We start from the raw sequence: 24,378 nt of genomic DNA, 5'->3' as shown, positions 1-24,378 counted from the left end.
TCTCCCTCTCTCTCCTCCTCCTGCTCCTCCTCCTCCTCCCTGGTCTCCCGTTTTGCATCCAGCTCTTTGTCTTGGCGCTCTCCCACGTGCCCCAGCTGTTTGGCCCTCAGTAAATGTCGCCTCGTACAGCGCACTGCTGGGATCCCAGCCGTCGTACATCTGGGGCCAAGCGCCGTCTCTGGTCGCAGCCTCTCTAACTTTCCCTCTCTGTCGTTTCTTCCTCCATCCTTCCTGTCCATCCTCCTCTCCTTCCATTTTCTAATCTAATTGCTCCCATTCCTGAACCAGAACCACTCTCCCTTCCCCCCAACTCATTACCATATGTCTTGATTGGTTGATGTTGCCTGACAGAAGCTGTGTGTGGTTTGTTGTAACACAGCTGGTTGCTCCCTGAACCAGCCCGTCACCGGCGGCTGTCTGCGGCAGGTTTTCTCCCCTTCGGGGCGGTGTGGGGAGGAAATAGTGCTGAGGACGAGCTTTGCACAGCAACTCCGTCCCCAACGTTCGTCTTTTTAAACAGCGGGCCACACGCTGATTGCAGCTCATTAATGTCAGGCCCCTGTCCACTCTCCTTGGACAGTTAAGTTGAGCTGAGAGGGAATCAAAGTAAGTGTCAGAATATAGAGAGCTGCTGTGATACAGAGCCTAAGCAATCAGCTCTGATTGGATTTTGATCCACTCTTATTAACTCCCAGATTGAAGGGATGGAGCGAAAAGCGTGATGCTAATTGCCAAAACAAACTGGGAATGACTCTAAAAATCAGTGTTGGTATCTGAATTGCAAATCTTCACATGTTGTTGTGTTTTTTTTTCTCTTTGGAAAGCAATTTTCCTTCTCGTCTACCAGTTTGGTGCCTCTTCATTTCATATCGGCTGTGCTGTGCGGTATTATCATTAAAGATGAGTGAAGTCAGGCAGGTGTAGCTGCACCAGAAACCTTTCTGCAACAATAAAGACCTCCCGCATTAATTAAACGGAAGAAATCAAAACGAGGCTAACAGCTGTGATACAGAATTTACATTTCTGTCATTTGCATAGCGTGACAGAAATAGTTCAGATGCTTAGAAACTGCAGTGGAAATTGTTTCCCATGTGGTTTCATTTTCTCAGTTTACTCAGAGTCACCTGAAACTGAATGCAGGGATTTTTGCAGAGCAGCGTGAATCCTGGAACATCTAAAGTAATAAACTGTTCTCGGCTGTAAATGTCACTTCGTGCTGCAGCGGGGAGGAAAACGACAGACAGTGGCAGAACAGAATTAAAAGATCCTTCAGTTGAGGTTTCGGTAAAGAAAGAAAAAAAAAACACTTTCAGAAGACTTTCAGCAACAGGCAGCATGTTGGGGCCGTATCAGGGAACAAGGGGCCAGGTGTCAGCGAGGAAGTGTGGGGCAGGTGTGCAGAGAGGAGCAGGATCAGGTGATTGGCAAATGGAGGGGAAGTCTGAGGGCATCTGGTAGACAGGTGGGGAATGATAAAGTCTGGACAGGTCAATGAAAAGGCAGGTGTTAAAAAGAGGCACAATCCCGGGCATGTTCCCGGTAAGTCAGCGAGGGTTTAGGGCTGTCACATAGTCAAGTGCATGAGGGCTCTCTCGCAGACACTTTGAGCCCTTTTTGGCTCCGCATTTCTGCACACTTTGCCCAAGGGAATTACCCACAGTTCATAGCGCTGTTATTTTAAACAGAGGGATATGATAGTGCATTAAAATATTCACATGACCACCCCCCTCAAGTAGGGGCAACAACTCGGAAAGTCAGAGAACACGAGTTTTGGTACACGAGCTGCCAACATATGAAACATGGAGGACGAAACATTGGGTTGATGATAACATGGCTTAGATGATCTGATCCTTTGCTCTTCCTTGTCACTCAAATACCAGAGACAGTTGTCAATGTGTTGTTTAAACACTCTGAGCGATAACATGCAAAACATCGTCCACTATAACTTTTAAAACATTATAAACTTTTCTCCCCTGAAACCTCTAATCAAATATGTTTCTACTGCATGTATATTACTATTGTTTTTATATTATTATATATTTTAAACATAAAATTAAAAGTGCCAAACCCACAAGATGTCTCGCTCCCATTTATACCATGTCATCCTCTTAAAACCTCCCTCACTCAAACACTCACCAGGTGACGTCAGCTAAGTCTATGAGACATCGTGGCGGTTAATGTCGTCTGAGCCGTTTCCAGTTGAAAGTGATTCATACTGCAGAAAATCGAGTTTAACCTCCTTGTTCTCTTTTTTTGTTCTGAGAAAAATCTTCTGTTAAAGTGATTTAGTTTGGAGACTCAGCAGTGATTTCTTTAGAATAAACAGAAGAGGAAGAAGAAGAAGAAGAAGAAGTGCATTACGAACGTGATCTTTGACCTCAAACATGGGAACCAGAAAAACTCCACTTGCCGTGTTTGATGAGCAAGAAACTGTTAAATTTCCTGACAAAGTTTAATGCAAAATCAGCAAAGATGTGTCATTATATAAAAAAAAAAAACAATGACCTTTTCAGCCTTTCCACATCCAAATTGTTTCGTCTGACACTTTTTCTCTCTGTTTGTCTCTCAGGTGGGACGTCCACGCTGCGTCTCTCGTCGGTGCGCGAGCTGCCGGGCCAGCTGCAGGAGCTCTACCAGCAAGGCTTTGTCCTGGCCTCCGTTCACCCGTTCATCCACCCCTGCGGTCCAGAGTCCAACAGCCCTCAGCACCAGCTCTACCGGGCCATACTGGTCCGACTCAACGACGGGTAAGAGCCACACGAGAGGGATTTTTGCCACCATTAAATATGTAATGCATTTATAATGGAGGAAAGGGTCAAAACATTAGTTCCCACCAGGTTAAGGCTAATGGAGAACATCCACCTACAGTTTCTCCAGACGATTTAGTCGTTAAAGGTCAAAGACAGCGGCTGTGTACCGGTGAAAAGTAAAGTATTAGTCAAGTATTTTCATTACGTTGTCTGCTCAAGGAAGATTAAGGCCATGCTCAGTATAATCGTGGTGCTTCAGGCTAATTGCTAATGTCCTCTACAGATATTTACAGAGAAATAACCAGATTTTTAAAAACAAAAGATCAGTTTAAAGGTTCACTACGTAGTTTTGGGGGAGAAATTTTAACCAGAAGAGAAAGATCTTCGCTGAATGATCGTTTTAACACCTAAACAAACTAAATCAACAGACCCTCTTTTCTTTCATGACTGAATAAACAAACTGAGCTTAAAGGACAACACAGTTTCACACCATTTTACTGTGTTTACATTTGGCGGACCCTGCCACCTTTTCGAGATTCAAACAGTGTTCTGGAAATTATTTTCCTCTGAGAACAGCTTGTTTATTGACATTTTTCACTAAAAATTGATGTGAAGAAAAATAAATAAATATATTTGCAGCCCACTGGTTCGCACAGATTGTTGTGTCTCTTTTTCAGGAATCAGCCACACTGTCATTAGTGGGGGTGAAAGGAAGAGAGCCCTCATTATAATACATTTATTTTACTAAACAGAGGCGGGGGGCAGACCCGGAGGTAATCGTCTTCCAGGGGCCTCAGACATCTTAGCTTCACCCTTGAGACTGAGACCACAAAATAGTGTAGCCATTAGAGCCCCTTAAGAAAATATGTTGATTACTGATGAACCTTAATTGGTGCAATTATGCAGAAAAACACTTGATGGGAATCAGGTTTGATTTATGAAAAAAAAGCCTTGCTGGCTATGATTTATATAATGATTATAAATGTTAACCACTACTTTTTATGTTATGTTTTATGTTAGTAATGTGGGATACATGCTAGCAGAGAGTTCACACAATGGCTGCCACCTAAAAATAACAGCAGTGATTATGTTGTATTTCATATCAGTCGTACAACCTTTCAGTGCCGCTCCAGCGTCTACACGCGAGCATCACAACATCTGCTTGTGGCTCTGCAAGCTGTCATGTGGGCAGCTGTATTTGGACGTGAGTCAGCAATAATCTCAATCGTCCATCTCCCGCTCTTTCAACGCTCCGGCCAAAACCGTCTGCATGGCCCAAAGTCACCGCCGCCCCCTACATCTGCCCTCCAGCCCTATGCCCAAGCCCCTCTGTCCTGGGAACTGTGGGGGTGGGTGTGTCTTTTTTCGGTCAGGGAAGGGCGCCAGGGAGCGGCTCCAAGGGTGGTAGAAGGGCATGTAGGGGGGTGATAGAGGGCGGAGGGTGGAGGTTTTGTCTGGTCTGAATCCTTCTTAAAAAATCCCTTTCCCTTCAGCTTTTGGGAAAATTCATCCTCAGGTTTTGAGGTTTTTGGGTCTGACTGACAGCGAAGGGGTCACGGAACCTGATCAGCTCTTTCAGGACTATGAGCTGTAAAGTCAGTTCAAGTAAAAAAACATGACAATCAAAAAGATTGATGCCACGAGGAGAAGGTTTTCTTCTTTGGCAGCAGTGACATGCAGACAGGCGGAGTCCAGCATCTGAAGCCCCAGTGGCTGTTCTGTCTGGCTCTGAAGTCCGGTGGAACGTCCAGGCCTGTTTACCAAAACAATGTTCCCTGGCTGCAGGGCACGGATGTGTGTGATGGGGTCTGTCTGCTGTATGTGAGTGTGTGTGCATGAGAGTGTCTCGCCTCTGTCTGAAGAGATCCAGTTCTTAGACCTCACTCTTCTTTGGATTGTTTTCTGAGGTTTGCATATGAACTTGAGTTTTAAATCACTAAATTAAATGTTGGTAATGCACATTTCTGCAAACCACGGATATGTTGACACTTTACATTTCTTTATGAAGCACCCAGTTCTGTCACCACAAACAGGTCTGGAAATGTCCCGATGTCTCGTGAAAAGTACCTGGTTCTGTCAGCAACAAATACATCTTGAGAGGTCTTGACGTCTCATCAGAAATACCTAGTGTTGTTGCCATAAACATGGTTGGAAATGTCCTGACGTCTCGTTTAAAACACTGTGTTTTTGTCACCACAAATACATCTGGAAAATGTCCCGACATCTTCTCAAAAACACCCAGTTCTGTCGCCACAAACAGGTCTGGAATTCCCCCAACGTCTTGCTTAAATAACCGGTTCTGTCTGGAAATGTCCTGAATGTCTCGTTTAAAACACTTTAGTTCTGTCACCACAAACAGGTCTGGAAATGTCCCGATGTCTCATCTCCAGCACCACAGACGCAGCTGAAGATGTCCTGACGTCTCATCAAAAACACCTGGTTCTGTCGGCAACAAATACACGTGGAAATGTCTCGACATCACATCCAAACCATCTGGTTTTGTCTCCTCCACCTCCTGGCTTGAAAGTCTGCTCATACACATGCCATGTAAACATGATGTAACACGTATGTTATGAAAGTCAACATGGTGCATCATGCGAGATGTACAAACTGAAACGTCTCCAAGGTTTGCAGAAACAAAAACTACCAACATTTTATTCTGGCGACTGGGCTGAGCATTTTCCATTCGCTCCGTCTTTGTGCGTATGGTATGTAGCTGTATGTGTGTGTGTGTGTCTGTCCTTGTACTGTATAAATCCTACTCTCTGCTCCTCCACAGCAGAATCCACCACGAATCCCTCGCAGCTTAAAACACATTTCTGAAACGCAGACAAACCATTTCTGTAATTTCTTCACTGCTGAGCATAAGCACAACACCACAGCTACTAATCTACATTGACATCTCAGTCATTTAGCTAAAGCTCTCACCCACAGCGACAGTACAATAACTGCAGAAAACCAATACCCGATATTACGAGCAACCAAGAGTAAGGAGCGTAATAATCAGAGCCGCTGTGCACTGACAGCTCTGCTGCAACCACAGACTGATCATGTAACATAAACGGCAAAGAAGACATAAAATAAATACTAAAGAGAGACTTACTGTGGAGGGCTTTTGTTGTTGTTGTTGTTTTCAGAAAAATTAATGAATAGAGGCTCAGGGATGAGATTCAGAAGGCGGCGGGGAGGATGACCAGAGGGAATTGGGAGAGAAGATGAATTTAAGATAAGATGAAAACTTTGTTGATCCTCATGGGAGAGCGAAGAGAAAATGTAAGGATTCAAAGTAGAAGAAGAAGAAGAAGAAGACTATAATACAGGGAAAGAGCAATAAAGAAAACATAAGTGAAGCAAAAATAATTCATTCAAAAAGTAATAAATTAGAAGGAGAGCAATTAATTGGTTTGTGGTATTGTATGCTGGTGATAATTTAAATTGGAAAGTGCGGAAATTGTGTCCTGAGGTAAAAAACTGTTTTCAAGTTAGTGCCAACAGTCTAACGTGCCTCCTGTTTCCCTTCCCCTCATCCACGCTGGTGTTTGTTGGAGATATCAGGGTTTGTTTTCCTCTCTCCAGGAGAAACTACAGGTTTTCCTTGTCGTACAGCGTGAGGAAACAACCTCCACAGCGTGAGATAATTCCTCACAGCAGACCTGACAACTTAATTTGGGTTTCGTCAAACTTTCTGTTTTATCGTTATTCGCTGTTAATTTTGCCAGAGTGTGTGCGGCGCAAGGTGTTAGGATATGCCTCGCTTCCTGTCAATCACCTGACAGCCGCAGGGAGAAAACGCAAGTCTGTGACAGAGGAGAAAAAATGTTTTAAAAACTTGTTGCCGTAGAGTTTTACTCCTCACATCCAGTTCTGTTTTATCTGAGGCATCTTTGTTCGCCAGAGTTTCACATGGAATTATTTTTTGTGTAATTTAAAAAGTAAATGTTGAATGAGTGACGCTCATTAGTCCCATTTCCTTTTCATTATGTCGTGCCATGCCTTACTGACAAAAAAGGCTTCTTGTCAGTGGCTTCCACCTTCTACCTGCTGCAGATCGCAATTACAAGAATGCTTTAACATTTTTATGATCTGTCACCTCTATGGTTAATGTTGGGTTGCAGCAGCTTCAAGGAACATCCAGTGTTTGTTAATTCTGGCAGCTCCCGCGGACAAAAGCCGTATGAGGTCCACCACCTCGCGTCGTAAAGATCTTGATCTGCCTGGCTTGTGCATTTGTTTTGGAAGCAAGTGAAAGATAGCGGCGACACATTTTTTATTGCTGTTTGCAGAATGCATACGATGAGGTACTGTCTGTACTTGGGGCTATGCAAGATTAAAAACTGCAATATGACGATGGAGAAACAATGAAAAGCTTCGTCCTTCTTCAGGCTGTGAGACCGTCAGAGTCATCCTCAGCACTCCACCATAAAAAATCATATACAGGTCAAATAAAGGCATCGGTTTGTTTCATAACCAGTTAATAACTTTTTGTAGTTCCTGGGTAAGGCTAGGAGCGATTGTGATGGTTAAAATACGCCACTGGTGACTGTTGGAAGTCAAATACTTTAGCCCCCCTATCCACCCTGACTTGCTCCCTACGATGTTTTCTAGTTAAGTCATACAGTCATCACGCACACGGTCACATGAGACAGTGAAAGTCATTTTTCTTCAGAAGTGTTTGTAAGTTTTAGGCACATTTCTGAAACTTACATGCAAATCAGTGTGTGTTTCCATCAGCTGCCTTCATGTGAAAATATAGAAGATGTGACTCTGGTTAATCACAGCTTTTCTTTCACTTCCCCCAACCTGAGATGGCTTTTTTTTGTCTCCTTCTATCCATGTGGTCGTGATGTTTTTATCAGCTATTATGGTGATGGAGATGGAGATGGTATAGAAGAAGCACAAACAGGGCTTGCTCAAAAACTCTGGTTCCATCATCTCTTTTTTAAAAAGGCAACTTTTCCACCTGAGTCAAGGATAAAAATCGTAATATGCTTGGAGTTGCTGTGGCTCAGGAGTTAGAGCAGGTTGTCCCCTAATCGGAGGGCTGGTAGTTCAATCTCCGGCTCCAGCCGCATGTCGAGCAAGATACTGGCTGTTGCATCGGTGTGTGAGTATATAGAAATGTTGTGGGGCTTCGATAGGAAGCACCATTTAGTTCAAGTATACAGCTTTACATTCCCATTTAAAAATATCCTTTAAATGAAATCAGTTAAGTTCCTCTGCACATTGAAAAGTACCATAGCTTGATTCAGTTTTAAATACTTTTACCAAATTTATCAGAAATCATGTTTTGGTACAGCAGATGGCTCTTGATACGACAGTACCGCTGAGGCCCAGCAGACATTACTACTGAGAAGAAAGTGTGAAACAGTGCGGATGCCAAGTCAGAACTTTTCGTCGTTACCGTTGGGGTAAAAACAGAGAACGACACTTTCTGATTTAATCCAAGAATCTGCAAGTGATCTGACTGAAACTGCTAAATGTTTTTCCAGGTTTCTACTGTACAGCGTCTAATCTTTAGCTTCAGCTCAGCATTAGCAGAACTCAAAGCTCAGTGACTGATTGTTTCTCACTGAAACAGTTGGGAATCGTAGTCGACATCTCTCCTTATGTTTTCATGAATACAGGCGTGCACCTTTGACTCCTTATCAAAGAACCAGACGTATTCAAAGCCAGTTGTTCATCTTTTATACCGACGAATCCTTGGAACTGCCAGCTACTGTTGTCTGTGCAGAAAATGATCATGACTTTTTACTTTTAGCGCCCTGGATGCCTGAAATTACTCCCATTACTTTCACCCACTTGGTAAATGCATAAAGCCGCCGACTATAATGCACCTATTGTGGGGTGAAAACAAGGCAGACGTTTTAGAAGGTCACGTAGTTGTAATGCATGGCACCTTATGCGCCCTCCCTTCCTGCAGATTGTGTCCATTAGTAATCACCTCCCATGCTGTTGTGTGGAACACCTCGGGTTCACTTTCAGCATGCCCAGACATTCGTAACAGTCCAAACACTGCAAAACAGAAATATCGATTCCGTAAGAAAAGATCACAGCTGAATGGACAGCATCACTCCTTTTTTTTAGAAAAAGACATGCTTGCCTTGCTTTGGAGGAAAAGACACCATGAGGGGGAAGCGAGGAAGGAAAAGAAAATCACAGTTGGAGTGTGAAGAAGTAGAGAGAGGAAGACAGAAGGAGGCTGAATATAGGATAAAAAAAAGGAGAGAGAGAGAAAGAGAGAGAGAGATTGAGTGAAAAGGGCAGAGGGGTCTACTATCCTTTGATGGCCCTGACCGAAAGCAGGGCGCGGGCTTTATCTCCGGCGTCTGTCACCGTGGAGACAGCTGCTCACATCAGCACCAGCCCAGGGGAATCCAAATCTCCACCAGGAAAAAAATGAAGGCAGAGAAATATGAGAAACCAAAAACCCAGAGCATCTCCTCTCCAGTTCCCCTGCGCTGTCAGAAATCAAAAGAAAGAAGAAGAAGGAGAAGAAGACCGGGAGGGGGTTGGGGGGACTGTTACAGTGAATGGGATTGAAAGCACGACAGCGAGCAGCCATTCACCCGTCGCTCCAAAACACACAGCTCTTTGCAACTGCACTGAAAAACAAAGCGAAAATCAAGGTAGAGGAGCTGACTGACGCACGGCAGCTGTACGAGTGTCTTTATTTAGCATGCACAGTACGTCTGCGGACATAATCACCGTCAAGTCCCGACAGTGTTAGCCTCAGTGTGGAGAAGCTCAGGCAACGAGGCACTTCACGTGGAGGGGGTGACGCTGCAGGAATCCGTGCACAGTCAGGAGCTACGCAGAGGTTGTGTACATACAGCGCCGTGTCATCTGTAAATGTTAAGACGCTGTCACCTGACCGACATATCTCGTTAGGTGGGTTATAACATTAGAAACCTTTGATGGCGCCCCCCCCCCTCCCCTGATGTTTCAAACTGCTGCAGGAAACAAGAAGAAAAAAAAAAAACTGCATTGCAGACAGGATGGATTGGACCGTTTGAAAATTTTAAATGTCAACTGTCAAATTTCCCAGTGTTCAATTTGATTGCGATGGAATGGGGTTACAGTTCAGCAGGCAATGTCTGACGGGATATATTCATCATTATTGGGTAATTGCAAGGAGCTCCGGCGTGCTCAGCCGGAGAAAGCGAGGGGACTGAATGAGAGAGATGGGGCTGAGAGGCAGGAGAGGGGTGGAGAAAGAGGAAAATAGAGAGGTACGGACTAAAAACCATTAGAGGGGATTCGCTCCGGTGAAATCTCTCACAAATGTGTGAAAATGTGACATTAGGAGGGGTGTGCTGTGTTATTAAAGCTCCACGGCGACAGTGTGCTAAACATGGGTTCAGATGCTCCCTGGCTGCGTCTTTATTCCCGTAAATAGGCGGTGTGTGATGGAGGTGGGTGAGAGGTCTGACACGGCTCTGTTCCTGATACAAAGAAGTGAGCTCACGTTTTTTTCATTAACATCCACAGACGATAATGTGAATAAGGCTGTATGTAGCCTTGAGCTCCTTTCTGTAGCATGATGAAAGCTTTTATCACACGAGTGCAATTCAACTCCTTTCAAAGAATTTCCTGAAACAGGTTACACTGACGCAATGAATTAAACACTTTGCTAAATACACATCTTATTACTGCATGACAATGATCGCTTTAAACCAAATATGCCCCGACATGACCTCTTGTTTCAGCTACATACTGTATATCTCCTGTGATACACAGTCCTGTGCGTAGTGTGATGCACTCGTGACTTTAGCAGCAGTGACAGCTTATAATGTACGAGGGATCGGTGGTTTACAAAGTTGCTTTGGAGTCTCAGGGTACAAGTCCAAGTGAAGTCTTTCTATGCATATTGAAGTTGTTCAGGTCTCACAAGGCTGACCATTTTAAAGAGACAACATTTGAACTCAAAGCTGTGTAAACTGTATTGTAGCCACATCAGTGGCTCGTTGGATGTCAGAGTTAATTGGTCGCTCCACCTGAAAGACTGAAATATCTCACCACCTTTCCAACCTACTGACTTTTCCTCTGGTGCCACTGTAAAGTTGGAATTTTTTTGTTTTTAGTTAAATATCTTGGAAACTGTTCATGCTTTCCTGACTTTTCCTCTTGAGCCACCAGCAGGTCGAAGTTTTCACTCATTCAGTTAAATTGTTTTACATCTGCTCGATGGGGTTGTCATTTTGTACTGATTAGATTTAGGCACAAAAACCCCATGGTTACACATCATGGTTTGGCTTAAAATACCTGTTTTAGTCACTGCGCTCACAGATGGAGTTGGTCTGACTTCCCGTGAAAACATTTTTATTCATTTTTTTCTCAGTTTGGGTTGCCACTGAAGCCGCTGGAAATGTCTCCAGACATCCTTAAAAATATCCAGTGGCGTGACTCGAACTGTGGTTAGCCATTTGGCAGCCTTGTTGGCTTGTAATAACACCACCACCTCCCACTCCACCTCCAGCTGCGACAGGTTGCTCATAAACATAGAATGTGAACGTGATATGCCACGTTTGGTTTGCAAACTGCTAACTTGTTAACTGATAACGTAATATCCTGGCGACTCCGCTGCATCATCTGGTCAGATTTTCCCTTTGTGCAAAACCTTGGTTGCAAACTTTTGCAAAAGTAATGACATTCCCGTCAGTTTACAAGAGTATGTTAAGCAATAACCTGTTAAAACCACCACATTAGCATTCTCTTTGCAAGCATGTTAGCATTTAGCTCAAAAACACTCACAGTGAGTGAGACTTGTTAGCATGTCTTTAGGCTCTTAATATTTTTTATAGTTCTGGCATTTTAAAAGTCAAAACTTAAACAACTTAATGTACAATGTGTAATTTCTCTCATTCAAAAAAATGAAAACAATGAAAACACACAGCTTGATGATGCTGTGATGCAGCAAGGCATCATGGGAAGTGTTGTCTGCATTGTTAAACAACCACCATTGCCAGTGAAATCTAACTGATGTGACTTCATACATATTCACTTTACATTTAGTCTCGTCACCAACGTCCTTACCCGCTCTCTGATGTGCGATCTGATGTTTCCCCTTAAGTTATAGCAACAGGTGAGCAAATGAAACACACCGATACTTTGAATAACATTTTAATTTCTCTGAGAAAATCTGGGATAATGTTAGTACACAATTTAACAAAATATATAACAAAGGTTGAGTCATTTTTACACATTTTAATGCAGAAATGTTACATGTGCATCCCTGTTAGTATGAACAGTGATACTGACGATTGAGCCTACAAATAAAAGGGCATCATTTGGGAACTCCATTAAGAGAAACACCAAAAAATGAGCACTTATTGCCACAAACGAAGCCAAAACCACTTCATGCAAATTTCTTCAACCAGTTAAGCTCAATCGAGCTTCATTGTTGTTCTCAGACGACTTCAGGTTCCAACAAAGGAGGGCTAAACTGGTTGTAGACAATTTTTTACTGTTTGTCTTCCAGTGAAAAACAGTGATATGTCAACACAATCCCTTTTCATACCTCGGTGAACACGGTGTAATTGGAAGCCGCACATTTACAAATGATATAGCCACTACGCTGCTAAAACAAATCCCAAAGCAGGCCATTAACAGGTAATACGCAATTAGTTACCATGTGAACGTTCAGCTCCAGCAGGAGCGATTAGTCCAACACAAGATGTTCTATGGCGAAGCAAGGCGCGTGACCCATCTGTGGGCAGACAAGGAGAGGAGAGGGGAGAGGAGGGGGGGAGCAGGTGTATTAACCCAGGAGGGAGCTCCAGGTAGGCAGGCAGGCATTTGACACTCGTCTAACCACACGAGACCTCAGCGGTTGACAGCCGGTGCGGCACGCTGCATGAAAAGTCACTGTTTCACACAGAGAAGATGGACTGCAGGTGATGCAGCTGCTATTTTTAACCCGAGGCCTCCCTCCAGGACCGAGTGCACTGTTTGAATTGTTGTTCTCACCCTCCTCTCTCCCCCTCTCTCTCCCCTCTCCTCTGCCTGCAGAAGTCTGCTTCCACGCAGAGTTTTGTTCCGAAATGAGTTATTCACCGTTTGAAACGAGGTGTCGCCTTCGCTGTGCAAAACATTTGACGGCACAAAGCGAAATCAAAGCTTAAGTGCCTGCTTTTTTATTTTAAAAAATCCTTTCGAAGGGACTGAATCATTTTTATTTAATGATATTTTCTCAATGATGTAGTGGAGTCTCAATTTCTCTCCAATATCATGTAAAAAAAAAAAGAGCTTTTCATTACATCCTTTGAAGCTGCCTTTCAACATGAAGCATACCGGGATGCCTTGCTAAGTGAAGTCATACCAAAACATGTTGCATAAGGCTTTTAGTGCAAGTATAATAATTAAGAATTAAAGAGAGGAAAGACAACAAATGGTTTGTGCTTTACTACTGACTGCCAGTATCTCTCTCTTCCTCTCTGTTTTGCATCCTGAACACGGTTGATTGTGCTTTATGGCGAACCAACAGGGGGATACATCCACCTTTTTCTGACAGCATCACCAGTCTTCTGCCGTCGCGCCTTTGAATGTTATGACGCTGCGAAAAAAAAAACGAGAGGCGGCTCTCAGCTCGTCGTAATGAATGTTTCACAGAGCGTTTGAAGTTTGTACTTCACGAGTCAGTCGGCCCAGTTTCTGCTCTGCTGTGTGCTGCGACAGCGATATACGCATAGCGACGGGTGTCAGTGACAGCAGAGCAGAAGTGGTGGTGACGATGTTTTTCTGGGGGGCTGGATGGATGACATAAGTGTCCATTGGTTATGCCGTGAGGTCTAAGGCCAGGGTTTAAAATGATTTTTAAAGTGCCTGATTCTGATTCATGTGGGGGAAAATACTCGACTTCTTTCACTCGAGCAGCCTGTGAGGATGTAGGTTAGCAGTATTTGTTCAGACAGTAAAATGGAATATTTTGACAGGGCTGAAAAGAAAACAGATGAGACTCATCAAGCAAACACTTCAAGAAAATACAAAGAAGCTCATCTGGACAGGCTTGTGTCTTTTGTGTACAAAAACTCTATATCTCCTCAGTATCTTTTTCAAGTCTGAAAAAATGTCTCACATTATGCCAGCTTGGGCTTGGAGACCATGTGTAACGGACTAGAGGTTTTAAAGTTGGAAGATTTGGTGTTTACCAGGCAGGTAGTGTGACTGAGGTTGAAGATCCAGTGTTTTTTGGATCTTGACCCATCTCACTGTAAGTCTCTGCCCCAGCTGCACATTTTGACTGTTCCTTTTTTAAAAATCCGTCTCTTGAAAGTCCCATTTTGGGATTACATTACTAAACAGCTGGGTGTCCCCTTCAATTAGCATTTTTCATGCGAACAACAATAACTCCTGTAAAGATAAAATGAAGCATGCAGTTTTAGTGAAATAACAGGAGCAGTTTGATGGGGTTTGTTTTTTTATTCGCTTTCTTGCTGAGTGTTGAGAAGATTGATTTTCAGATCTATTTGCTGAATATGAAGCTGGAGCCAATAGCTGTTAGCTCATAGGTTAGTTTATATCTTCATTGTTTAACATGTACAAAAAACAATGTGAAAAGGGGAGTTGTATTGTGAACTATTCTTGACCAGTTGAGAAACAGTAAATAGGAATATATCCCAACCAAACCGCCAGAATAAATGATGGAAATAAACATTTCTGTGCATGTGATCTGGATGGGTGTAGGGACAAAAACCACTTGGTTAGGTTTAGGAAAAGATAATGTTTTAGCTTAAAATACCTGATTTTGTTGCCACAAACACAACCGTTTATTGTCTTAAAGTCTCCTTAAAAATGTCCAGTGGTTTCAGGCTTAAAACTGTTGAAACGCTGTGGTCCCTTGTCAAAAATATCCAGTGGATTCACACATTCTTGAACTGCAGTCACTGTCTTGGCAGCCTTTCTTGCCTGTACAGTAACACCACCATCTTCCCCTCCGCCTCTGGACATGTCAGGTCATAAAGATTTAATGTGAACTTGATACGACATGTTTTGTAGAAATATCAATATTGTACGTAGGCCAATGACAAGTACAAATGTGAACAGTGCCTGGGCTGGCTTTCCCCCAAAAACTTCCCTTTAAACTGTTAGAACTGCCTTGCTACTAATTTCCCAAATGTTGTTTATAGCTGATACATTAAACTCCTCAATCTGCATCCAATCGGGGGCATGACAGAGAAATCTCTTTGATAAAGTCTTGGGAACACACACACACACACACACACATACAGAGGCAGTGGCGTGAGTTGGACTCAGAGGGGGTCTTTGCATGAACTGGGAAGCTGAAAGCAGAGCCTTTAATATACACACCAGCATGCACGCATGCATCTTTTATCCTCCCACACATCAGGTGTCCGTGTAAAGCTGTAGCTCTTGCAGAGTGCACACACACACAACCCTCACACACACACACACACCTACTGTATGTGCGTGTACACTGTGTAGCACGCGGAGGGAAAGGGCGTGTGTGGCTTCTTCTCCTTGTCAACAGGATGAGGAGCAGGGGGATGGAAGCTGGGGCATTACTCTCCTCAGGGCTAGCTCTGGGATTTCCTCCAGAGGACAGAATAGGAAAATACAACACCATATAAATAGATTCTCCCCGCTCAAAATACTGATATGGCCTCAGCGGGGAGGGCTGAAGGGGGGGCGGGGGGTGCAAAGATGAGATTTGCATTGAATTTCCTGCTTTTCTGTGCTCCCCATGTGCTTCCTTTCATCCATGTGGATCTTTGTCTCACTTAAGTGTTTTATTGTATTTTTCTCCCGCCTCCCACGGGGCACCAATAACATTAACAAAGCTTCTTGGTGCAGTGTAATTTGTTGATAGGGGGTTATTTTTTTTGTATTATAGATTTGATGTCTGTGAGCAGCACCGTGTTTGTGGATGTTTTATGACCGTTATGTCCGAAATTTTAGGCCGCTTGCGAATGTGTGTTTGCATGTGTGTGTGAACGCATGGGTACCCCTGTGTATCAAGAGCACTCGTCCAGCAGGCTGTCTGGCTCAAAGGCTGAAACTCATTGTCCTCTCTGTCTTCCCCCCACTGTGGTGCCTGCAGGGCGGAAAGGAGCCAGTCGGTCTGCCCACCGTACAAACTACAGCTGGAAGAGTGTCTGACTGCCGAGCAGGTGCCCACCCCGGAGCTCATCCAGGGCTACGTCAAGAAGGTAGGGCCCGCTTTACAAATGCCAAGCTGAAGGTTTTGTCAGTTTGTGCCCAGCTGGAAGGAGGGGATGCAGGGAGGAAGAGATGGTGAGGGATGGATGCAGAGACAATGTGGAGGCTTTTTATATACCGAGTCAGGGAGGCGTAGAAGAGCATGTGAAAAAATGTTCCCGACACCAGAATATAAATTCAGCCTGCTACCAAAACATTACTTTGTTCAACATGTCACAGAGCACAATGTTTACATGTTTACAGCTGTGTTTCAGTGAATCAGCCACATGGCTAAACATGCCTGCTGTCAGGCTGAAGGCTTTTTTAACAGCAGCTTGTCACAGAACGCTCCGAGCACAGTTGGCAATAAAGTACAGCATGTTGGAAGAGTGACAAAGGGATTTCTTTAAACGTAATTGCCACTTTTAAAAAATAAGAAAGAGAACAGAGGGTGGGTGGTGAAGTGTGTGTATTTCAGGAAATGTCAGGTATGAATTAGTGAAACTTTTTTGTTGCCAGCTCTCTGATATGAGCCATGTTGACAGGCTTCTACTACAACAAACTACAACTGTGCTGGTGGTGTAAATATTAACTTCAGCATCTAACGTTTTCTGAACGGGTTGTGCTTCGGCCATAGACGGTGTAAATAGTGGACAGATCTTGAAGCCATTGCCTAAGTGCCTTAAATCTGCATTCTTTCTAATGGCCAGCAAGGGGCGACTCCCTCTGGTTGCAAAAGAAGTGGGATTGTATGTAAGCGTATGAGAAAATGACTAGTTTCAAGTCTTCTTCAACACAGCATGATGTTTATTTTGTAAATTATAGTCGGGTATGCTTTAGAGCGTGGCTACCATGTAATTGGCAAGTTGCTACCACAGCGTGTCCCCTAATTCTCAGTCAGATCCAATCAGGATATCATCCCCAGCTCCGCCCTCTGGAGTAAATATGGTCACAAAACCCAAGATGGCGACGGCTATAATGCCAAGCTTGAGGCTTCAAATCAATAGTCCACAAGCCAATGGGTTGCAACAAGGTGGGTTTATACTTGGCTTGAGCCAAAGTGACCAACAGAACGTCAACATGATTGTCTAAAAACTACCACCATTCTGTCATGCAGCAGTTTATCATTCTTTAATCCTCTCGGTTTGAGGGGGGCAATAGCGGTAGAGGTAATCAGAACAGAGATCTTGCCGGGTCTTGACTCAATCCAAAAAACCTATACAAAACCATCTAAAAGACCTAATCGAGAGGAGACACAAGAACAGGGCAAAAGAACAGAATAAAAGTAGACTAGAAAATACTTTTTCTAACTTTTTGCACACAGAAGGGAGAAATGTATCTTCGCTTGCATGTGCAGAAATACAAAAACCCACATATATCACATTCAGAACAGGACAATTACATAGAGAGACTATAGAAGCTATGTGAAAAAGAGCAATATTCGAATGCAAGCCGCAGGTGGCTAACAGCGTTGTGCAAAGTAAAAGTAGCAAAGTATTAATAGCAAAATGTACTAAAGTAAAAGGCATGATTGGATCACTGGATTATTATTACTAATGCTTTATGCCTAAGAACCATTATAATGTTAGAGCTGCTGGAGGCAGAGCACATTTTCACTTCTTTATATACTGTTGGATAGTTTCATCTATACCACAGAATCATGTTTTACAAGCCTTTTGTTTCTCAAACCTAAATCTGTAATGTCTGTACAGCAATGGCATTTAGATTGGCTCCCTACTAACCTCGCTCTCACTATCCAACTTCGTCTGCCACCAGGCATGAAATCTCCTGGGAAAAATGAAGGCTGACTGGCGATCCAGTCAGCAGTCATCTCTCCTCTCTCTCTCTGTTTCCATTTTAAGTAATTCTACTTGAGCGAATGCATTCTCCACCTCTGAGCAGGTCCAAGCTGTAACATTTGTTAAGTTTGAACATTTATTCTTTTTATTGGTCTTTTTTATCCGTAAATCTCCCTCTCCTCAAATCCATCTGTCTCACAGACATCACAGGATGAAAGGATTTATCCCCGGGTTCACACAGAGTTAAACATTTTTTATGATTCGCCGTGTTCGAATGTAGCGTATTGTTCATTTGCAGTGCTTCCCGGTGCCTGAATGTATGAATGTAATACTCTAAAAGCTGTGTTTCCTTTAACGGTTCAAGGCTAAAGTTAATTAGCAAACCAAATAGCTTAACATTTCTGTATTTTTCATAGGGGAGATGAAAGCAGCTAACAGGAGCCAGAAAGCTCGCTGATCAGATAATGAATTGGCTCTGTAGCGTGTGTCACTGTTATGAATGCACTGCTGTCGCAAGCCTGTTTGAAATGGCACTTCAGAAGATATATGTGAACACGCCCTCCTCTCTTGCGAGCTCGTTAATGCCGCGTCATCATGAGTCAACCCCTCTACCTAATCTGTATATTAACCGGCCGTAATGTCGGCCTTTGAAGCCTCGCTCCTGAACTTTTCTGTACGTTTTGCCCTTCGATTAGTCATGCAACCACAGTCCTGTAGGACCTCATTACTGTTGGTTATCATTTTAATCTACTGAGCTGCTACAGGACTGCTGGAGGAGGAGAAGGAGGAGGAGGAGGAGGAGGAGGAGGAGGCCATGCTAGAAATCTATTAAAAGGGAAGTGGACATGGATGAGTGGTAGAGGACTGAGTCCATTTCCTTCAGCCTCTCTCTTGGATTCTGTTTCTTTCTGTTTTTCTCCCTCTTCATCTTCTTTTTTTAACTCTCATTTTCTCTCCCTGTCTCAATCTCTGTCGTTATCCCTCTTCCTCTCTTTCTATCATCTCTCCCTTCACTCTCTCAATCTCTCTCTCCCGGGGTTTTTCATCTTGACCTTCAGACACCTCCTCCTGGTGCCACTTTAATAACTTACGGGGGAAATAGGAAATGTGGTCTCAAGTCAAAATTGAAATGGGTTTTTCACTGCGGGCTGTTGATATTCCGGTGGCAGAATAAGGGAAGCTGCTTCCAGAATATTTTTCATCAAGTTTGTGCTCGGCGTCATTTCGGCTAATGAAGAGAAATGATGTGATGCAAAGTTTTGCTTTTTGACCTCGAAACCTCATTTTCTTGACCCCAGGGTTGGTTCCTTCATGGGCCAGAGGAACTTGTCTTTTCATTTAGATTGAGAAGTTTAGAGGAATGCTAATGTTGTCCTCCATTTGTTCTTTACTGCCAGTGCATTACTGTACAGTATATCCCAGCAGTGCATACAGGGCGTTTCTTATTCTCAAATTCATTCAGCCCCTTAGCATCCAGTTTCCCTCCTTCCCTTTAGCTAGTAGCCTTAAGGTTATTAAAAATGGTCTTATCCCGCCTGTATTCATAATATATATTCTGTAACATCTCGTTCCTGCTTTTAATTGTAGCTGGATCAAGAAGATACAGAATATATATAATGTATACTGTGTAGTTTCATCTTGTTCCAGCTTGTAATAGAAGCACTGAAGGGAAAACTTCAACCCAAGACCATATGTTTTTTTATGGCGGCATACATCAAATGGAAATATTCTAGATGTCTTCAGCATCATTCGCCACCCCAGCTGCATGGTTAGAGGAATTTAATGCTGATCGTGGGTTTTTTGGGTACACATTCAGGTTCCCCAGAGGATTAATCCTGATGATTTCAGTGCTTTTTAGCAAATTTGAGTTTGGTGCCACACTGAGGACATTTCTGTGTTTTTTTAATGAAATGTCTTGCATGTTGGACGGGTTGCCTTGAAGTCTGGTACAGATATTCAGATCGCCATCAGGGTGATTTGTATCAACTTTGGTGACCCCTTTACTCTTCAACTTGCACCATCACTGTTTCAAAACGTCAGTTTTGTGTCAACACTAATGACATTCCCATCAGCTTCAGCCATACAGTCTGTTTTTTTAGCTAGGAATGATAAACATTAACACCATCATGCTAGCATTGACATTGTGATAACCCGACCCAATCGCTAGCATAAATGTATATGTTGCAATGTTGTGTTTTCTTAAGGTTCAATTTTAATTTGATGTTGTTATGTCCTGGTTAAGTTTAGGCACAAAAATGACTTGGTCAGGATAGGAAAAGATCAGGTTTTGACTAAAAATACCTGTTTCGTTGTCTCAAACATGGCTGGAAATTGTCCCGACGTCATGTTAAAAGTACCCGGTTTTCAGCTGCAAATTGTCTTGTTAAAAATATCCGTCCCAACATGAAACAAAAAACAGCGCTCTCTGGCTTGGCAGCCTTCTTGCCAAGCTGTCCCTGAACCTTCATCTCCTCTTCCTCCTGCCATGAGAGTTAGCACATATACATGTGATATGACACGCACTGGAGAAATGTATGATAAGTGTGAATCATACGGGTTGCAGAAACGTACAATGCCAACATTTTATTCTGGCGACTGGGCTGGATCATGTTAGTATGCTAACGTTAGCATTGAAAGCACCACTGTTTGTACGTATAGCCACACAGAGCTAAATGCATGGAAAGAGAAGCATCTTATTTTATACATATTTAGTATTTTTGAAAAAACACCCCAAATCATCACTTTTAATAAACGATGACTGACTAAACTAATCATGTCTGCAATGAACGTTTATTAATCCTGCTGGATATTTACATTTATGTCCTCTGATTGAAAAATCGACACTACATTTGACAACCTGGCCAAAAAAAAAAAACATATCACAGTCTATCTAATCTCAATCATGATCTACATTGCAATCGAAATTGGATGGGTTTTTCTTGTCCTGTAGACAACAGCCAGACTTAAAAATGCGTATCAATTTATTTATTTATTTGGACCATTCAAACACAATGTGGCACCAAGTTATTTCTTTTTTGGCACAAGCTCCTCATCCTCCACGCTGCTCGCTAAAACTCACATCAACGAGCCAACGTCAAGACGGTTATGCTTGGAAAGAGAAGTAAGAAGACATTTAAAACTGCGTTCTCTATGATTCACCTAAGAAGTAGATTTTGGAAGTCTTCAAGATAAATCGTGATCTAATGTCGTCACCCACCCCTAACTCTCATATTTGGTGATTTATTCCCATCTTGTCACTTGTCACACAAACTCGCAGTATATTTGTGGTTTATCTGCACTCTTTGCTGTGACGCTGATCTGCTGGCAAGACGTCTCTGGAAAAAAAAAAAGAAATCTAATCTGAAGGGCTCTACTTTGTCAAACAAGTGACTTGATAAAATGATAATGATAATGGTACTAAAAATAAATTTGATCATTACAGCCTTCTATTCAAATGTACATCGCTATCAGCTGCGGCAACATTAGACAGTCGCAGCCATTCATCTCTCTCTCTCTCTCTCTCTCTCTCTCTCTCTCTGACTGCCTGCATTACCATTAAATGAGATGCACCAGTTGCTCCCTTTTATCTCAGCAATTCCATTTCAACATATTGGTATGAGGAATACGATGTGGAAGCACCCAGAGAGCGTTCACTGATATTAAACAATATGGCTGGAAACAATGTGACTGTTTTTCCAATTTAATTTCATAGTGAATAACCTGCGACTTTGATTTGATTTTTATTCTCTTCCCTCACCGTGGCTCGAGATAGAGGCAGGCAAAGCCTTAGCTTCGGAGGAAGGGGCGGGGGTGGTTGTTGTTGGAAGGCGGCAAGAAATGGAGAATAGCATCATTAACATTCTCTGACAGTTAACGTTTCAATCTCGCTCCGTGGCAGAATCCCAATATTGACATAAAATACCAGCTGACAATGAGGAACGAAGGGGAGAGAAGAAAAGTGGAGTGCTGGATTTGGGATGCGGCCCGGGCCCGACTGGGGTTGCGGTTCGCTCCAATCTAATCAACAACTGCGTGATTGGAGAAGCTGCTGGAGAGGAACGCAAAAAGAAACAGACGGGGTAGAAAAACAAAGATCCAACAGATGCAGAAAGAAAAGTAATGTGAGAGAAACAATTTCAAGATAATTGTTGTCAAACTAATTCTGGAAGTTTGGCTTCAGTTTGAGATCTCTTGGGGAATAACTGCCTCAGGTTGTTCTTATTTTGCGTCCCAATTATAAATTTTTTGCATTTTGCTGATGCTTTAACAGCAGCTCCATATCCAAGACCTCCAACAGTTGATGCAATCAATTCTAGGACTGAAAGCAATAAGTCTTTTTATCATCGATTTGTCTTCTGACTTTCTTGATGAATCTTTCAAGACTTGTTTTACTGAAAGTTTTTTTTCTGATTATTTTATTTAGTTTTTATTATTATCTTTTTTAAAGTATTTTATTTGAGCTTTATGTTTTAGCTCGTTTCCGTTTGTTTCTCGGTTTGTCAGCAAGATTACACAGAAACGTATGGAGGAGACCCTGTTAACTATCCCTGCAGTTCTGCAGATTATCTGCGGATCTGGATAAAGGGACGGATCCACAACATTTTTTTCTCACTTTCTTTAACATTGCATGATAGGCAATTTTTCAAACATTTTTGTAAATTTCTCAGGTACTAATGCATGGATCGCTATGAATGAAGCGTATTAAGGTAAAGAAGTACAATTTGATGTGGATCCAACAAAGAACAAAATCTGGATCTTCCGCGGGTCCGCAGAGTTTAATATGTGTTCACAGAGGATGGTCTTTTTTCAGCCGCATAGGATATCGGATTAGCCATGATTGAATCATACCTCTGCCAAGGCCCAACAGTCCCCGGCAGAGGTATGCGCTCTACTGAGTGCCATTGTAGTTTACTTTGTTTTACTTTTATCTTTACTTTTCAACTGTTTTCTCTTTTTTTTTTTTTTTTTGTTCACTGTCATTGTGTATTTTATTTTTCGTCCCTCTTTGTGAAGCAGACCAAGAATTATCCATTTTCTTTCACATATGACAAAAAAAAGCATCAATCAACTAGAATGAAGCTTAGTAGAGCACAAGGCCCGGCAGTCCCCTCTGATTCAATAAAGTCTAATCCAATATAAAACTTGATAACCCTGAATGACTGTATATCCAACCATCCATAGCTTCTGAACCATAATTTAAACTCACCAGATCTAGGATTCAAATCAAATTCTACTCACTCATAGATACCAGCCACCTAAATATGCCCCAATTTTTTCGTCAGGTTCCTGCATAATCCCCTGAGAAATTAACGAAAAGGTGGAAAAATCTTGCGATCTTAAAGAAAGTGGAAAAAACTCCTGGCTCCGTCCGTTTATCTGGATCCGTACCAAAAGTTAATGGGGTCTATTCTGGGCCCAGACTCATCCTCCTCAAAATAGTAGCTGATTAGTTTCTGATGATCCTACAATCAGACAAAGTAACAGCAGTACGTCACCTGTATTCATGGCATTTGTCATTGTCATTCTGACTTAATCTCCTTTTGTTCACGCTCCCAACAGCAGATCCAGGATGCTGCTGACCAGGGGGTGATGTTTGTAGGATTTGTCCAGGAACCCTATGGGGCCCCATGCACCAGGATCAGAGAACCAGACACCCCCTCCCTCTCCCTGCACTCCAGCCCCAGCTCCGTGCTCGGTTCCCTGGGCAGCTGCAGCCCCTCGAACCCTTCAAGTCCCAGAAACCACGCGGAACCAGGAGCTCAAGCCGAAGCAGCGGACAAAGAGGGGAGTGAGGAAGGAGCGCTGGGCGGAGAGAAGAATCAAAGTGAGAACACTGGGAACCATTCAGGGACCAGGGTGGAGGGCGGCCTGGACGAGCTCTCGCCCGCGGCGTCTCCGATATCAGAGGGAGATCTGGAGCACAGCGAGGAGCTGACGGAGGAGGAGTCGCCGTGTCACAATAACAACAAAGACAGTGGCAGAGACACAAAGGAGAGGCCGAGATACCGCCTGCGGAGGGGCGATGGTGAGTGGTCTCTATGGTCGCCATCATAAACTCAAACTAAAAGGAAAATGTGGTGTTCAGCAAATAAGATGTAAAGTAGGGCTGTGATGTTTTTACGTGCTGTGATGAATGAATGAATCTGGAGGAAAAGAGGGAACACAAAGCAGCCACAACAGTAGGCAACTAATTATTATTATAATATTATTATTTCATTACTATTAAGTTTTTATTGGACGATTCTGTTCTGGGTTAAGGACAAACATGGAGACATTTAATGTGCTGCTGTTACATAGAATTAAAATATAAATAAACAAAAGGTACAACATATTAAAAGATATACGTATATATGTGAACAGTTAGAACAAATACAGATGTCACTACATTCGATTGGCAGTGATTGCTACAGTGATGCCCTGGCAGCAGAAAAGGTGGTGAAATAATTGAACATAATTTATCCACGAGTAGCCGCTGTGTGCAGGGTGAGGGTTAGATATCGCCCATGACCCACTTCAGAATTAGACAAATAGATAAATTGGGCAGTCCATGTGCACAGAGATACACATTGTCTCTTCTTATCTTTAACCACGTGGAGAAACAGATAAATTTGTCAGGAGCAAACTTACTGAAGGCCAGCTGATGAACGTGAGTTCAAACAAGAAAAAACGTCCTG

General features: G+C 42.9%; 1 protein-coding gene across 1 annotated transcript in view; it reads left to right on the top strand.

Moving 5' to 3' along the window:
* The window catches only part of rftn1b (raftlin, lipid raft linker 1b), a 118,125-nt gene that overhangs the window by 49,434 nt on the left and 44,313 nt on the right, over nucleotides 1–24,378 (top strand). Inside the window, exons 3-5 of the mRNA XM_073484581.1 lie at nucleotides 2,570–2,747; nucleotides 15,808–15,916; nucleotides 23,264–23,729. Of these exons, the coding sequence (XP_073340682.1) occupies nucleotides 2,570–2,747; nucleotides 15,808–15,916; nucleotides 23,264–23,729 (753 nt within the window). The remainder of the gene's footprint in view (nucleotides 1–2,569; nucleotides 2,748–15,807; nucleotides 15,917–23,263; nucleotides 23,730–24,378) is intronic.

The sequence above is a fragment of the Pagrus major genome, chromosome 17 (genome assembly GCF_040436345.1).
Source record: "Pagrus major chromosome 17, Pma_NU_1.0".
NCBI lineage: Eukaryota > Metazoa > Chordata > Actinopteri > Spariformes > Sparidae > Pagrus > Pagrus major.
The sequence above is the reverse complement of the archived record's forward strand: the minus strand, read 5'-3'. Positions and strand labels throughout refer to the sequence as shown.